Genomic DNA, 15,938 nt, shown 5'->3' on the forward strand with positions numbered 1-15,938 from the left:
TTTGCCTAAGAGACAACCCTACTGGTATGATATAAAGGGGGATATTGCAAAGATGCAATATTCTCTGTTTTATTGGGTATGTACTAACATGAAAGATCTTTACTTTGCATTATCATAGGTTATGATTGTCCCTCATCCTTTTAACAGAATAGATGTACTGATTTCTTTCTAAACACCCATGATGCATGGATTTATCTGTTTTCAGATATAGTTTCATCACAAACACTTGCCTGTTTCCAGCAATACTTCTTCAGGGTGAGAAATTAGTATTTTGTGAGAAATCATTTCTATTAATATCTCCTCCACCTCTAAGCTTAGCCCTGTTCTATCTCCAAGCTAGATAGTGTAGGAAAATGCTGACCAGGGACACCTGCATGACACCATTTGGTGTTTGCTTACTGGTATGAAATAGTTGTTCATTCTACCATTGCAATTCTTTAAAACCTAGTGGCATAGATTGAGACACAGCACTATTGTTTTACAAGACATCTACTGTATCTACTTTTGTTGGGATATATACCCAGTAATTGCTGTCATAGCAAGAGGACCAGCACGGGTACTACTATTCACAGTGTTGCTTTTGTATTTTTTTTTTCTTTTTTTTGTATTATTTTGATCTACAGAGTAAATTATTATATATACATTGGAACCAGTTAATGCCCTTAGACAATGTATAGTTGTTTCATAAAGCAGGAAAGACAATGCAGGGGGGAAATAGGTGCCCAAAAGCACAGTCACAAAGGCTTCAGAAGTTCTAGATACCACTACAAGTCAATGCTGGAGATCACTTCTAAAACAATCAATGTTCAAGAGGAATGCTTTAATTTGGAGAAAATATCACTCCCTCCCACCCATCCCCAAACCTCCCCCCCTTTGTTAATAATCTTTTCAATTCACTATCAAAAGTCCTGGCTCTTCAGATATACTTTAAACTATAAATAAACACTGCATAGTTCTCTTTTGTTTTGTTTTTTTTTTGTTTTTGTTTTTTGAAAAATTATTGCAGTACAATAACTCCTATTTGGAATTCAGTAAGGAGCAAACAGCACAGGAGTGTGGGCGGTCCGAATGGGTCCTGGAGCTGGCCGCAGGAGAGCTGGAGGAAGTGCAGAAGTCTGGAACAGCGTTGCTGCTGGAGCAGTTCGAAGACTGAAGGGGGAACTTACTGCCACAGCAGCAGCAGCTGCTGCAGCTGCCAGTGGGTTGGGTAGAATTCGTGGAGCCAATGGCTTTGAAGGTTCTTTTGAAAACACTAATTTTACCTGGGAAGGGAAAAATAAAAAAAATAGAGTAAAAGAACAGAAGTTTTGAAGTCTTTACTTAGAATCCAAAAGGGTAGGCAGCTTTTAAAATATAGCAGTAAACAACTACAAAGAAAAACTCACACTTGTGAACTGACAATAAAGATAACGGAAAGTGTAGGACATTTTCCCTTTGGAAGAGTTGGAAGATATCAGAAAATGGCCAACCAGGGATGAAAATTTCTCCTGAAAAGTACTCAGACATGTTATATTATTTTTGTTGAAAATTGTATTTTCAGAGGAAAGTATCCATCTTGAGAAAAAGTAGAAAATTATTATGCCACCTTCTATATACATAAGCTATCAAAAAGTAGACACTTTTAAAGAGAGATTTGTTAATGCTTTCAGCTGCTATTACACTATCCAAGTGTATAAACTGGGTAACAGAGAATACTGTTTCCAATGGTGAGAAGTATTATTCAAAAGAAACAAAAATAACAAAATTCCACTTTGAGTAAAGAAGTAAAGAAAATTTATTGCCCCCTAATTTTGACACGTTCCTCTTGCACAAACATTAACCATGTCCTAATTCTATTCTACAAAGCCAGTTCATTCTCTGGCTAGCAGTACACTAGTAAGATACCTGTTCTCAAAGAAAGAATGTATCCATTTATGGAAACAGTAAAATAGTGATTGTTATGAAGGAGAGGAGAGTTTAGATGCTAATAGTAATAAAATTTTGATTGCTCTGTTTATTTAAGAACCGTTTATCTCATTGTCAAAAGCTGCATCTATGATGACCAGAGATAGAACTCAGGGATATGACTAGTGGTGCTGAAATATCAGCTCTGCATAGAATTCTCCACCTCCCAATACAGTTAAAATCGGGTCTCTGCAGAAGAGTAAAGTAACTTTCTTTGAATAAAAATGTGTGATGCTACTAAATTAATTGGGTCAAACCATACTGGGGTCTCATAATAGATGATTGCAGTTTTCCTTTAACTATATTTTCATGTGTCAGCAGCATACAATAGAACCAAATATTAAGATCTATGCTGAAGAAAGATTTCAAAATGCACAATTTAGCACATACTAGAGATCAGTTCTTAACTTTTCATTAAGCCCTGAATTTCTCTGAAGAAAGCCACTGTCACCTCAATCAGAAAAACAAAACAAAACAAAACAAAATACATGTTCATCAACATTCATTGACAATGTCAAGAGGTTTCATAGATTTCCTCTGAAGTCCTACAAAAAAATCCAGGTCAGGACATTATAATAGTATGCTTACTAATCTAACAAACATATTTGGAGTGATGGGGGAGGGCGTTTCCCACGATATATTTCCCTAGGTTTTATAAAGTGTCCTCGTATGAATAATTAAATAAAATGAACCATACTTTTGAGAGTGTGTTACTCAAAACTCAAAATTGTTGAGGGTATCAATAATATCAATCCTTTGTCTCTTAAATACATTAAAAAAGGACATATAAGAACTTGTTTTTCACTGACCTTCTTTCATAAAGTGTATCTACTACATCAAGACCAGATTTTTTGAGATGACTTACTTAACTTAAAAGAACTTGGCTTTTCTCCCTTCTCTATGCTCTGTGATAAACCTGAGCTCAACTCAAAATCTGGGCTGTGGCTAGTAGTGGCAAAACTCTGAAATAAATCATGAACCCAGTAATTCCATTTGGGAATAGAGGTTGGACTCTTATGTCAATTGCCTGGCATTTCTTAGATACATTCCATTTATTCCATTTGATAACTGACCACCACCAACAACGAAAATCTGAGTTCAGCAGACTATGTGATGCTGAAGACTTATCAGTCCTTATCTTTTGGGAAGAAAGAGTGACACTCACCCCCAGGGGATGTGCTGCCTTCTGTAGTTTGTTGTAAGGACTGTATTTAGGTTTCGGGGGCTTCCCAGCAGCTCTGTCTTTGTGCCTTCTACTGCTAATGTGCTATTGAAAAACAATTAAAAATGACAGCTTTAAAAAAGTCATTCAAAAAAAGAAAAAAACCCTCACAAATATTGCTTTTACCTGAGAAAATATATTGATTATTTCCATGCAAGTTTAGAAAGACAGAAATAAAAGAGCATGCACTTTTGTCCTGGGATTCTGATGCCTTAAGGATATATATTCTTATGCTATCCATTTTAGTATATATTTAACAAGTAGAAGCATCTTTTTTCACCCAGTTTTTCTTCTTATCGCTGCACACATCTCCCTTTTGTAGAAAAGCATTTACAAAGGAAAGGAATGTCTGAAGAAATTTTATGTGCAAATAAACAAAGATTGCCCAGGCGGGCATGAATTTATTTCCATACTAATATTTATCCTCACATTTGTACAGTCAAATGTCAACCCCTTAAATTCTAAAGATAAATAACTAAGATGCATAAAATCAGCAAAATATCACATATATACATATAAAACACAACACAATATGAGGGTTGAGCCTTCAGTTGGCAATGTATAATTGATCTCTTTGGAAGGCTATTCATAGTAAAAATGAATACAGCATGATTAGTCATCCCTTTAGCAGGTGGTGGAAGGATTTAAAAATACAGTAATACCATGTAATAAAGTACATAAAATAAAAGAACAGCACAGTATAAAATTAGTTGTAGCTTGTAAATATCTAAACAAGTAAAAATGGAACATTGCAAGTTGACCTTTAAAGAAAATCAACACTTTTGAGTGGGAAACCTGGTAGAGAAAAGATCTGATACCCTCTCCCACTCTTCCTATGCCACAATAGTACAAATTCAATGCCATCAGTTTCTGAAAGGTTGCAGAAGTCATGGCATTTTAGTATTCCCTCAAGCAATTAAAATAAGCATAAATAAATAAGGTAGAAGGTTAGTGGGCAGATAGATGGGTAGATGAATGGATGGATGGGTGGGTGGATGGATGAGTGTATGGAACAGAAAGAAAAATAAAAAAGAGGCAAAAATATCCTCTTTATAAGGGTGTTCCCTATCTGTTTTTATTCTTAGAAGATGTGCAGCCCACCTGTTTAAGTTGTGTTTCCGAGTTGACGTGCACATCACAGATTTCACAGTGAAATGTTTTGTTTTGGAGGCCTGTGTTTCCTTTATTAACAGGTCCTTTGCCTTTCACTCCTGCCCTAGGAAAGGCTTTGATAGTGCCGCTTCCATTCCGGGCTTCTAGCATGGTTTTGTGCTTAGTACCTGCCGGAAATATTGAAAGAAAGAAAGAGAGAAGGTGGGGAGAAAAAGGGAGGGAACAAATTTTAGCTAGTGTGTTCTTTCACAAAGCGACATAATAATAAAATTTCATGCCTTATTTTAGTGCATTTCTTCCAGGAATTATGGTTCAAGTATGCTTGTGACATAGTAGACTGTAACAATGTGCTCTCATCACCTTATATAGCATTATTAAATTATTCATTTTTTTCTAATGCTTCACATCATAAACAAGCACCATCAACATAGTAACTAAATGTGAGAGTCCTGAGGCGAAATTAAATGGGTGTGACTTCACTTCATTTCCTCTTGATGCTAATAAGACATAAATGATAGCTGATGAGGAAGAGTGATTTAGCTGCTAAAGGTATAGTTGGAGGTGATGTGTAACAAATGTAATCAGTTTAAACATGGTGTGTTTACAGAAGTGGCACTAATTAAATACCTACTTTCTAAACAGAATACAAACAAGCTTTCTTGGCTATGTGTTTTAGGTTTACAGAAGGAAGAGTAATAGTGAAAAGATCTTAATGACTGAAAAGAAAGCCATATTACGAAAGTAAAGCCCATAGTGACTAGCTATGTATTTTTCAATGTAAACAAATGACAAAGAAGATGAAGAGTGAACTCATAGGCTAAGAAGATACACTACAGATAAATGCCTCTTTTTAATAAACCAGTAATATCTTTGGGCTGTCACACATAAGTAACATAACTCTAATTATCAACTATTAACATTTGCTTTTATGAGATCACTGTAGTTATTACATACAGTTCATAATGGCGGTTTTCTCTCAAAGTTTTGCTTAAAATTTCCTTTTTCTTAAAGTTGATAAATATTCTTTATTTTTTCTCACTTAGCCATGTGTTTTTGGCATGAAATTTTGTTTTACAATCATTTGTGTTCTTTCTGTCATTCTGATTTTTAAAATATTTTTGTAGTAGTGCTAATTGTATTTATTAGATTGTTGGTCAGTTCTGGGTCATGGGCCAACTTCCCAGAACCACTGAATATTAATGAGGAAAGCTCATTGGGAGGGCACTCTAAGTCCATGCCCATGACCTCATGTTAAACAAGAGACAACTCATGAAGTGGATTTATAGAGTACATGTTTCCCTTCTTCAAATTGATAGTAACTTTACTGAGTCCAATATAAAAAGTGTACATTTGTACAATTAGATTACCCACTTTGAATATCCACATTCTTATCCACAGCTTTTCTAATGTTTATATCTCAGCATATTAAAGAAAGAGAAAAAAGTCAACATCCTGCAGGATGATTGGAGGAACTGAAACTCGGAGCCACAGAGCTGCCCCGTGACGACGGTTGTGATGCCTCACTGAGGCCTGCTTTCGCCCCTCTCCCTTGCAGTAGAGTGAGCCCAAATGCCGTCCACTTCATCTGAAGTTGGCATTCGTGGGAGCAGGGCACAAAAATGCCCTAGGGAGCAAGAGGTGAATATGTAGATGGTTGGGCAAACTTCTTATCTCAACAGATAATTTTATGGAATTTTTTTTTTTTTCCCCGCACAGATTCTTCAGTCAAACTAAGAAGCACTTGCGGGGCAGGTTTGGTTTATGAATGCCTAAGAAGGCAATTGGAGATTAATTCTCATCCTGACTTTCTTGAAGGACTCCAAGTTCACTTTTGGTTAATATCTTTTGTGATTGAGGGTTGGTGTTTGGTAGGTGGAACCCAAATGGATCAGAATACTGCTTTAACCTAGGCAACAAGATTTAAGCAATTTATCTTAGATGGGAAGAAAGAAAAAAGCCAGACATAAGTGGCTAGCTTCAGTATTGAGTGTCGAGTGTTAAAGAGGTGAGGGGAAATTTAAAAGATTTGGCCCCAGTAGTAAGGCATAACAATAGCAGGAAAAGATCCAGAAAATAAAGTGCTTCCCAGAATATCTTTGGAAGGCTAAGACCTACCTAAGTCATGCCCCTAGAGGAAGAGTAGAAATGGGACATATGTGAACATTTGGGAAATACCCATCCTGTCAGAAAATCATTGGGTGGTTAGAATTATTATTTCAGTGTAGTCTTTCCACAGAAGCTAGTAGAGATAGGAAAATCAAATATATCTACCCAATCATGCCTAATACACATACACATACATGCACACATGCACCTACACACATACATATATGTTAAAATGTGGCAAGATGGGGGGAGAGAACTTCAATTACTAGCTTTGACTGTGAAGTTACTATTCATGAAACAGAGTGGGACTTTGTACAGTATAACCTCATGCACTTACTAATAGATTGTCAGTCATAATTAAACAGCTATTAGACAGTTTTATAAGATCTTAAAGCTTGAATAGTCAGTAAGAGTGGCTGTATTTCTTCCTAATACAGATAAAACTCAGTAAAATGTAGTCAACTTTAAAGTATTTACATTTTTGCGAGATAAAATGTGCATTAATAACATAAGCATAGTGACTATTATAGAAAACTCCTATTTACTGAATCTTTAATAAATATAGGACACTGTGCTAACATTTTTACCTACTCACAGCTACCCGGTGAATTAGGTACTATTATTACCCCCATTTTGGAGATAACAAACTAGGATTCAGAAACGTTAAGTTACTTGCTCATGGTCACAAAGTAAGCACTACTTGAAACCCTTGGGAGGTAGAAAGCAGATTTCTAACTAAGTCCCTACAAATCCCCGAAGGATTTCTAAGCCATCTGGATACTGTTACACATGAATCTCCATAGCACCTTTACTTTTCTATTTTGTTAATATAGTCTCTTCTAAACTTGGATTTTAATTTGAGACTTTAAAATTCTCCTCCAGTCCCCTCCCCCTTTTATTTCTCATAGTGCTGTTTTTTGCTTAGCAGAGTTCCATGAATCATGAGGCGTGGAAAGGCTGTGTCTCTGTGACAGCCACTGGTATCACCACTGTTTTCAACATCATGTAAACATCTTGCAAGGCTGTGCCTTCCTCTGTGATGGCTCAGCAGGCCTGTCACAAGGCTGCTTCTGTACTTTACTCCTTCTTCCTCTTTGGAGAGATCTGCAAAAAGCTAAGTGGACTATTTTTCTACTATCACTTTTAAAAGGCTGATACTCTCAATGACCTTCACTTGAAGCTTCATAATTTCTGAAAGGTGAAACCATACTCCAACTACAGTTTAAATTCAGCAAGGCATAAGGCTCCAAGAAATCCTGCATTTGTTTGCTTTTTGGTTATTTATTTATTTTGAGGCACTTTGGGCAAGATACATATTCCTCTTATGTCTGTAAAAACAAAGTAACATGGGAAGAAGTGGCTAGCTTTCCCTTCCACTCTCTATCATCTTTAACAACTTCTCTTTTAGCTGGCTCTTGAGTTAGGTACTGGCTTAAAGGAAAGGTAGATAAGCAAGAAAACTAGCAAATGACTTTTAAAAATTAAATAAATGTTCATTAGGTCATATGGAAAACAGAGAAGCATTTTTAAAAAAAGAAAAAAAATATAATTCCACCAACTAGAGGCACATCAAAATAATAATGGCTATCATGTATCAGTCTTTTATTTTTATTTGCATATATGCATTTCCAAAGTTGGGATAGGTTAGCGAAAGTGTGTTTGCATAAAAATTCCTGTGGAATTACATATACTTTTAGAAATGCAAATGATCTTTAGTGACAGCATAGACTTGCAATACATGGATATGATGTATTTAACCACTTATCTAATATTAGACATTTGCATTATTTCCTTTTATTTCCCTATATAATTAGCTTGTAACAAGCATACTACTCATTACATCTTTTATCACATATTTGATTGTTTTCTTAGGATAGATTTTCATAAGTGGTATTATAGGGACAAAGACTATGACTATTTTTAAGTCTCTCGATTCAAACTGCCAAATTACTTTCTAAACATTACAAAGAATGTTTCAGAGGGATTTATTTTATAGTGAAAGCTATTTTAGTTTAGTCTAAAAACTTTGCCCCTCTGTAAAACAAATTTCAATATCTTCAAGTTTAATTTTTCAGAATGTCTATTAAATAAATAATATTTGATAGCATTTGACTACTCTTCAATAAACACATGCAATTGCCAGCAATAATTTAGTTATCTTCTCACTGACAAGTTCAGAGATTCAGCTTATAGATAAATTGGCAGGAAAGTAATCAGTCTCCATACAAACGGCAAAGTGCAAAGGTTTTTCTTTTTAATGTGTTTATTGATGACATTTAGTATAATAGCATTGTATCCCAACCCTGTGTGTCTTAAGGAGAAAAAATTCTCTTGAATCTATAAACCTGAAATGTATAATTACCATCAAAAACCTCCGTGTCTTCTTTTTTTAAACCTTTAAATGTCAAATTAACTTTTTATTACACCAACCTCCATATAGCACACATTTTCCATGTTAATTTTGCCTTAGGGAAGAAAACTTGGGTTTACTGTATCAGCAAACATTAAGGCACCCAGAATGGCATCCCGGGTATTAGGTGACCAAGTAATGCCCTACATGAGTAAAAAATGGTGTTATTTCTGTCAGTTTCCTGGTTGAAAGTAATTTGCTGATTCACCAGTAATGTATCTAAAGTCCGATTTGCAGAGATGAAAGTAGAGACAAGGAAAACGAGAAGTCTAAAACAGATTTAAAAATAACTTTGCTTTTAGCATCAGAAAAGGCCCCTGAGGGAAAGTTCTGGTCAGCATGGGGTAGAAGACAAGCCAGGTGATGAAAACCCTGTGACCAAAGAAAGCCCAGGGAAGAGCTCTGCAGGCTGAGGGACCCAATGGGCAGAGCACATAGCTCCTCACATGGGGGACATAAATGCATGGAATCAGTATAGCAATAATCCTTGAAATCCCAGCATGTGAGGAGAAGTATCAGGCATCCAGAAAGCTGCTTTTAGCCAGAATGCCCTGAAACTGATTCCAGGAACACTGAGGCTTTCCTATGCTGCTGTAGACATGCATTGAATAATCTTTATGTACACCCATCTCTCATCCTTAAGAACAAGGCCATTAAGACCATGGAAAGTGCCACGTTGCTTTCATATGCATTCCCGAAGACAGCCTGGTATATAAAGGTCTTCACATAATTAACATTCAACAATCAATGGACAAATTAATCATACTTCCATAGTGTAATTGAGATATGATGCTTTCTTATTTATAAAAGCAGTGTTTTTGTTTGCTTTTTATATAAACTAGTTTTGATTTTTTAATTTTTTTTAATGAAAGTAATAGATGCTCTTGGTAGAAAATTGAAAGAGCACAGAAGGATATAAAGTAAAAAGCAAAAGCCTATCCACATCTCAACTTCAAACTCCAATCTCTCCATTGTAACACATTTTCATGTGTAAACTTTCAGAAATGTTCTAAATATCAATGACTTTATATGAGGCATGGGCAGGAAACATAATATAGGTTGAATATTCCACTGGTTTGCACATGAAACCGCTTTTAATAAGAACAATCATATAAAACTACGCAGCCAGAAAATGCATCTTGACACATCTCTGAAGTCACTCATTCTGGTTGTTAATCAGTGAGGGGTCGACAAATGTGAAAAAGTAAGCCATGACTGCTCACAGGGATGTAAAAATTCTTTTTATTAGGTAATATAACCCAAATCATTCACTATCGCAATCCCCCAAACATACTACTTGTGAATTATAGCTGTACTACACGGTCCAGTAGAAGCTTCTGTGATGACAGAAATACCCTATACCTATATATGTACAAGACTAATATAGTAGCCATTAGCTATGTGTGGCTCTTAAGCACTTGGAATGAGGCCACTGCAACAGAGAAACTAAACTGACAATTAATTTAAACGAGGCTAGTGGTTGCCATATTAGAGAGTACAGGTCTAATATTCAAGGATGCCCTGCATAGGCATGTGGAACATAAAGGAGGTACAAGGCTGCATTGTATTTGTTTCTTTTTTTGTTGGTTTTTTATCATTTGTAGAAAGTTTAAAGAAGACACATAGTAGAATTCCAAAGATGTAGAAACAACCCAAGTGCCCATCAATACATGAATGGATTAATAAAATGTGGTATATGTGTACCATGGAGTTCCACTCAGCCACAGAAAACAATGGTGATCTAGCACCTCTTCTATTATCCTGGATAGAGCTGGAGCCCATTCTACTAAGTGAAGTATCAGAAGAATGGAAAAACAAGCACCAAGTGTACTCACCATCAAATTGGTATTAACTGATCAACACTTATGTGCACATATAGTAGTGACATTCTTCGGGTGTTGGGCAGATGGGAGTGGGGAGGAGGGGGTGGATATATTCACACCTAATGGGGGTGGTGCTCACCATCTGGGGGATGGACATGCTTGAAGCTCTGATTCAGGTGGGGTAAAGGCAATATATGTAACTTAAACATTTGTACCCCTGTAATATGCTGAAATTAAAAAAAAAAGAATTATGATAAGTGTCTCTATCTTTATTTTTGATCAAATTGTAGCCTTACCATCACACTAGAAGACACTGAATGAATATGACAAATAATCTTTGGGCTATAATAATAATAAGGCCATGAATACTGACCACTGCTGACTGGCTTGAATGAAATTTTCAGATGAAACAAGTCTCTGCATATTGTATTTCTGAACACAGAGTCACAAACTAGACATGGACTTCTTGAAGGCAATGACTGGATCTTGCTAATAGTTATATTCTTAGTGCCTAACACATAGCAGATGCCCAGTCAGAATTAGCTTAGGGAATATTAATAGATATCAATACAGACTGATAAACACTCAACTTATTTTTTTTTCTTTTTCATTTGTAAAGAGTGTTATATAAGCTCAGGCTCTGGAATTGTGTGGGATAGAATTCGCCTCCATTAGCTGTGTGAGCTTTGGTTTCTTTGTGCCTCAATGTCCTCAGTTATAAAAAAGGGAAATCATCTGCTCTACTGAAGTGTTGTATTAAATGCATTTATTGTTTTAAGAGTTATTCTTGGCACTTTGATGTGCTCAATAAATTTTAATCCATCGTCTCTTTCTCCTTAACATTGTTGCTTTTGTTAAGGCAAAATTTTAAAAATCTTTAAGCATTCTAAAATTTACTAAAATATGTCCTTTGATAACTATCTTTTCTGTATATTTAACTCAGTGAGGGATATAATAAACTGTCTGGGGCTAGAAAAAAGAAAAGCCTGCCCAAATTAGTAATGAGCTTTAACTATAAAACATTTCAAAGGGTTTTTGTTTAATTATATAGAGAAAACTATCAAAATTAGCTAAACAAAGCCTTAACTAGTAGAAAGTTTGGAGGGAATCTCTTTAAAGAAAAAGAAAAAAACATCTTTTGTAGTACCTGTGTCTATGACATACAGGTTTAAAGGAGGCTTCCAGGTCTCTTAAAAAAGATTGTATCTTGTTAAGGTATTTAAAGCATTCTTAGACTGTTTTGTGAACCCTGCTAATATTAGCTCAGAGGAGGTACTTCTCTTTCCAAATTCTAAAAATATCAAAGCAGGAATGCTTCCGTTCAAATCCTATATTCCAATGTTATGGAATGCAAATCAGTTAACTGCAACTTCAAATGGCTATACATAAGTGAAAAATAAAAAAAGAATGCAAATGAAATAACATAACTGATCTCTGTATAACACCAGCAGCACCTGTGGTTATACTAATAATCATGCCATAATATTTGATCCCTTAAAAGGGGCCATATAGCCTCTTAATGCCATTGAAGACAAACAGATACACAGAGAGAGAGAAAAAAGAGAGAGAGAGAGAGGGAGAAAAGCCCGGAGAGGACAATTGCCTTGCTCAGGCTCACATAGAAAAGTTATCTGGATATCTAAGGGTAAAATTCTCATCATTTCTAGTCCATTCTACTGGCCCATACTGCAGGCAGTGTTTGATGGAAATTGTATTCCCCAAATTTGCCTGTGATCACTTCTTTAGAATTAAGAATGCTTTTTCTAAGATTAAAAGAAAAACATGTGTTTGAAAGGTTATTGGCTTTCCAAGAGTACCCCTAGATGCACAATTCTACAGTTAGTGTTAAAAACCCTAATTTATGTATAGAATGTGTTTCCAAAGGGGAAAAATAATTAAAATTATTATTTGGATGGAAGGGAAACATCTCTACATTCTGCAACCTGGCTGCTTCAGATCAGAAGTGTCCTTCAAACCTGGTTCCCTGAAAAACACAACCCAATCTTACCAGTGATTTTCTAATACCTGGCTCTAGAAGAAAGCAGAGAAGTTTTATGAAGTTATATTGGAGGGATAGGGGTAAGTGTAGGGAGCAGTGGAGTTCTAAAGGTGAGGCAGTGATTGTGGTCTTCCTGGGTGTCAATAATAAGGGGGTGCATTTAAAGAGAATTTAGAAAACAATAATTAAATGAACTAAATGGACAGGACAATCTGCTTTCTACTAGCACCATGAGCTGACAACTCTAATAATAACAGTTATTAAAGTTAGTCTAAAAAATATTTAACAAAATATTGGATATAATCCAAGTCCTGGATATAATCATCAGAATTTCTGGGTATAGTGCTTGGGTAAATACATTTTTAAAGCTGCATGGGTAATTTTGACACACACAGCAGAGATAAGGACTAAAGAATCAGAATATGAAAAATGTTAACCTGATGTGATGTAATCAAATTAGTAATTCCTTCTTTGCTTCTTCTAATAGGAATTCAAGAAGGATGTTCAAATTCTTGATAAATAAACTCTAGTCTCAAAAGACATGGTTTGTTTATTTGTCAAAATTGATCCCCCCTTAAAATGAATGTGTTTCTCTGTCACTATGTGAAATGATCAAGATTTCTTTAGAAATAAACATACTTCCTATGACGTTTCTATTCTTCCAAGTATCTTGTATCCAGAAAGAAACATATTTGTGTGAATAAATACATAGCAAATCTGTATGGTATCAATTCTGACTTGGGGCCAGATGCTTTACTGTGCTTCTCAGCCCCTGAACTCATGAACTCTCCTTGACTATAACTAATGTTGCATGCAGGGGGAAGATATGTGCTGAAGGAATTGTTCTCCATCTGCAATTACTCCTTAGAGTCTTGAAGTCAATACTTGAATATTACAAGTACAGCACAACGATTGGTCAATGACTCAACATACGGCCATAATATTAACTCAAGGTATGTTTCACAAATGATTCTTCTTCTATTATAGTTGCTGACAGAGTCCCAGCAATGAACCTGGTCTTTAGGGAAAAGCAGATTGTTCGTGTGTGTGTGTGTGTGTGTGTACATATGTAAGTGTGTGTATATATGTGTGTATATATAGAGGGAGGCATATATATACACACACACAAATGCACACACACACACAGAGAACAGCTGGATGGAATGAAAATATATTGGTATATTAAGAGACTACTTGGTCCTGGCTTGTCAGTTTTACAGTATTTTTCCTTTTTGCTATTAGAGTTCAGTGTTTAAGTCAGAGAGACCTGGGTTTAAATCATGGCTCTGTCACTTAATTAGTCATGTTCTGTGCCTTCTCTGAGCCTCAAACAAATGAAAAGAATAACATCTTTAAGTTGCTGGGAAGTTGTTGGGAAGAGGAAATAAAATATTACATTTAAAGATCATACCTCAATGGCTGCACATAACAAACACTTTCTTAAGTTTCATTGTCCAGGTCACATAGATTTAGCACAAATAGCATTATTTGCCATAAATATTGTAATACAGGGGTTTTAACCAAAAGTACTTAGAGTCATGCAACCACATTTTGCAACAATAATATGGGTACAATTTTAGTAAACTTCATTTAGATGCAAATTCATGGAAACACCTAAACAATTTAGAAATCATATAAATGCAAAATATATTTCAGGATTATATTTTACTTCATCTCCTAATATTTAACAACACACACACATACACACAAACATACACCATAGCCTGCAAGCCCTGGAAACCGTCCTTTGACCCCATATAAATGATACTTTGCTTGTCATTTTTATTTTTTAGTGGTTAATGAATTCCTTATAATAATTGTCAGTTTTCCTCCACCCCTTTGTCCCCTGCTGCAAAAGATCTCATCTATTCAGAGGAAGATAATTGCAGAGCTGTTGAGACAGAAAAGAAATCACTGCATCTCACCACTGTTGTGCGCCTCCAGCTGTGAGGCAGAGTTGACAGCAACCTTGCATAGCGAACAGTAAAGAAGCCGTTTTGCCTTTTCTTCCTCAGTCTCCGTGGAAGGACATGAGCTATTGCCAGTGGCTGTTGTGGGGCTTTTTTCTACTTTAGAGGTGATCTCAGTTGTCATAACACTGCTTTTGCGGATTTCCACAGTTGTCGTCGTTGATATTGCTGGTGTCCCTGCAGTACCGTCTGCATTCAAAATAGCATAGGAAAAAGGAGGGGGGGAAACAGTGGTATTATCTTTTTCTATTTGGAAATGTATCACTAATATTACATTCTGCTAATAACGATAACAGCAGCTAGCAATTGCTGTTTGTCAACTATGCATCAACCATCTCATAAGAAACTTTACATAGATGACCATATTTAATTTCATAAATTGCAATAAAACATTCAGATGATTTTTCAAAACATACATAAATACAATTTTCAAATATTCTATGGGACAGATAAACACAACCACAGATTTCTTTTGTTAACATATGGCCTCAGTAAAATAATATTTTAATATATTACATTCTATATACATATATTCCTACACAGATGGCTTTCAAAAATTAAAATAGAAGATGAATGGCTGTAAGATATTTTTCTTCTTTACTACTTATCTATTTTCCTTCTTCATTTCTTTCTTTAATTAAAAAAACAGCTACAGATTCTTTTGCGTATATGCTTATGCAAAAATAAATAAATAAATTGCAGAACCCTAACACCATAATTGCTTTGTCCAGATCAACAGTTCAGAAAATCATTGCCCTATTTACAAAGGGTTATAATTCAACACCAGGTACAAAAATCATCAATATCAGAAAAGGAGGAATTCTAGTCTAGCATATTTATTAAATGCATAGTCTGCAGTAGGCTGTATGCCAGAAGTATGTGGCACAAGTATTCAAACATCAATAGTCACTATTCCCAAGGAATTCACAAAATGGTCACACCATGTTGTTGTCACATCGTTTCAAGAGTTTAACAACCATGAAAGTGTTGATGTACTGTAACCCTACAACTCCTCTGGCTCCAAAGTCTGATTCTAAATCTGGAAAGATCAACCTCCAAAGAAATCTACCCTGCCCTAAGTTTACTTGGGTACACACAGCTCTCTTCCCAAATATGCCAATCACCATGATGTTAGCAATGTTTGCCATATTCAATAATAAATTACAAATGAGCTCTACACTTATATGCTACCTACCCATATACTACTTTTTTCTGCCTTCCAGCTGGCTCTTAACCAATATCCAAAATATTCCCAGACTATCTTTACAGCTACAGCTGCTCTTAGAACTCTCTTTTATTCCTTAAGCTGCTATGGTCACTATTTAATGCCACACAAAATGTTCATGATAAA

At 35.6% G+C, this 15,938-nt stretch overlaps 1 protein-coding gene across 1 annotated transcript in view; it reads right to left on the minus strand.

Annotated features, from left to right (window-relative positions):
• Positions 1–915: 915 nt before the first annotated feature.
• ZNF385D (zinc finger protein 385D) overlaps positions 916–15,938 on the minus strand; it is a 227,308-nt gene continuing 212,285 nt past the window's right edge. Inside the window, exons 4-7 of the mRNA XM_069473294.1 lie at positions 14,543–14,776; positions 4,268–4,446; positions 3,110–3,211; positions 916–1,262 (exon numbers count right to left, since the gene is read on the minus strand). Of these exons, the coding sequence (XP_069329395.1) occupies positions 1,029–1,262; positions 3,110–3,211; positions 4,268–4,446; positions 14,543–14,776 (749 nt within the window). The 3' untranslated portion in view covers positions 916–1,028. The remainder of the gene's footprint in view (positions 1,263–3,109; positions 3,212–4,267; positions 4,447–14,542; positions 14,777–15,938) is intronic.

This window comes from Eulemur rufifrons, chromosome 7 (genome assembly GCF_041146395.1).
Source record: "Eulemur rufifrons isolate Redbay chromosome 7, OSU_ERuf_1, whole genome shotgun sequence".
Classification (NCBI taxonomy): Eukaryota; Metazoa; Chordata; class Mammalia; order Primates; family Lemuridae; genus Eulemur; species Eulemur rufifrons.